At 59.5% G+C, this 2,083-nt stretch overlaps 1 protein-coding gene across 1 annotated transcript; it reads left to right on the forward strand.

Moving 5' to 3' along the window:
* Positions 1 to 557: 557 nt before the first annotated feature.
* Positions 558 to 1,655, forward strand: LOC127291975 (uncharacterized). The gene has a single exon (XM_051321317.2). The coding sequence runs from the start codon at positions 698 to 700 to the stop codon at positions 1,439 to 1,441; it is 744 nt and encodes a 247-aa protein (XP_051177277.1). The 5' UTR covers positions 558 to 697; the 3' UTR covers positions 1,442 to 1,655.
* Positions 1,656 to 2,083: the final 428 nt, after the last annotated feature.

Consider the following 2,083-nt stretch of genomic DNA (forward strand, 5'->3'; position numbering starts at 1 on the left):
ATACGGTGTCATGGGCTGCGACCCAGGTGGTCACCCCGTGGGCACGCACGCGGGCGATGTATAGGATTTGCGGCCGACGACCCCGTACACCAGAAATGAGAATGGAGAAAGGAAGAAACGAAAATATACTCGACACGGGCCGTCTGCCCAACCCCTGAGTGCAGGCCCACAGCGTAAATAGATGGCGTTGTTTTCCTCACAAGGAAAAAAGGTAAATGGTGTTCTTTTCAAGCCCCTGCCGACGACTATTTAAGGATCGTCGGTGGAGATGCTCTAAAAGAACCAGAATCAGAAGGTTCCGGAACCTTCACAAAACCAGAATGACAAAAATACGGTGTTATGGGCCGCGACCCAGGTGGTCACCCCGTTGGGCGCGCACACGGGCGACGACCCATACACCAGAAATGAGAATGGAGAAAGGAAGAAAGTAAAATATACTCGCCACGGGACGAATCCGTCTGCCCAACCCCTGAGTGCAGGCCCACGGCGTAAATAGCTGGAGTTGTTTTTCTCACAAGGGAAAAAAAAGAGCTAAATGGCGTTCTTTTCAAGCAATCCGGATCGTGTTCGTTCACAATTTTTCCCCTTTCCGCCTAGATAAATCTCCGGCCGTGCACCGTCTACAGCTTTTTTCCTCCCCTCTTCCTACGCGGGCCGGAGAGAGGCACGCCGGAGAATAAGCTCCTGGTGGGCAGCCATGGCGGTGGAGACGAGGATCCGCGCCGGAGCTCCCACTCGGTTTAACAAGTTCGACGGGGAGTGCGGCGGCGTTTCATCCGTGCACCTCCGCTGCACGGTGACCTTCGAGCACGCTTCCCGCCGGCTGCGCGGCGGCGGCGCCGCCGTCCCCGACCGCGTGAAACCCGAGCTGCAGCAGCTGCCGTGGACATCCGACGAGGTGCGGCCCTTGCGCGACCCCTCCATCCTCCTCCGCCCCGACGACACCCTCCGCGCCGTGCGCGACATGCTCGCCGCCATGCCGCGGCTGCGCGGCGTCGACCTCTCCCCCGCCAACTGGGACGGCGAGCACACGCCGCGCGTCGTCGCGGCGTGGCTGCAGGAGCAGGGGTCCCGGTGGCTCGGCGGCGCGCGGCGGCCCTGCCGGTTCGAGGTGGAGGCACGGCTGCAGGTGAAGCAGGTGTTCCACGAGCCCAGGGCGGTGCTGCAGCGGTGCCTGGAGGTGGCGATGCAGACGGTCGCGCCGGGGTCCGACGAGGAGTGCGGGATCTGCCTCGACGAGTTCAGGAACGGCGGCAAGTCGGGCCCCGTCAACCTGCCCTGCTCCCACGCCTTCCACCGCCACTGCATGCTCACCTGGCTCGACCGGGGCACCAATTGCCCCTCCTGCCGCTACGACCTCACCGGCATGGTCGCCGCGCCCTGGACGTCACGGACGTCCATTGACACCACGGCCAGAACCAGACGGCGGTGGCGCGGGTGAGGACGACACTGTTGGACGGCGGCGTGGGTGTAGTAGGAAGGCTGCCGTTGCACGGGTGAGGGAAAAGTGGAGACCATCGCCCGCCTACAGATAGTGGAGAATCTGTTGCGGTTTGGATCTTTCGCCCTTCCTCAAGTTACCTAGCAATCGGCATTGTCAAACACGATCGTCTGTTTTTTCTTTTTCCGATGAAAAGTGCATAGCTCCACAATTTCATTGCGAAAATCGCCTCACAGTCAACGGGCAACAACCATACTCCACCAACAAACAGCTTCAAGAAAACATGCATTAGGCAGCTGACATGAGACACCCCTGGGCGTCCGGGATTTCCCGAAATTTCGAAACTGTTAATTGGGGATATACAAAATTCGGGTTTTGAAAATGACACCCAGAAATTTGGGTACCTAACTCGGGTTTGGGTTCGGTAATCTCGAATCACCCAATATACAACAGAGAGAAGAGACGTCGGCATCGCGCTGCAAATAAGGGGGCCTCGCACTAGGAGGTATAGGCGGCGGTGCACTAGGAGGCGTTTTGCACAGCTCGTCGTTGTCGCCGATTTGGGGAAGAAAGAGGTGAGCGCCGATCTGTTGCGGGCGGTGCAAAGACGTGTTGGAGCATGAGAGAGCGAGCGGCGCCGCC

The sequence above is a fragment of the Lolium perenne genome, chromosome 1, assembly GCF_019359855.2.
Source record: "Lolium perenne isolate Kyuss_39 chromosome 1, Kyuss_2.0, whole genome shotgun sequence".
NCBI lineage: Eukaryota > Viridiplantae > Streptophyta > Magnoliopsida > Poales > Poaceae > Lolium > Lolium perenne.

Excerpts from the sequence above, each read along its gene's own strand:
- LOC127291975 (XM_051321317.2), top strand. The coding sequence starts at position 698 with ATGGCGGTGGAGACGAGGATCCGCGCCGGAGCTCCCACTCGGTTTAAC.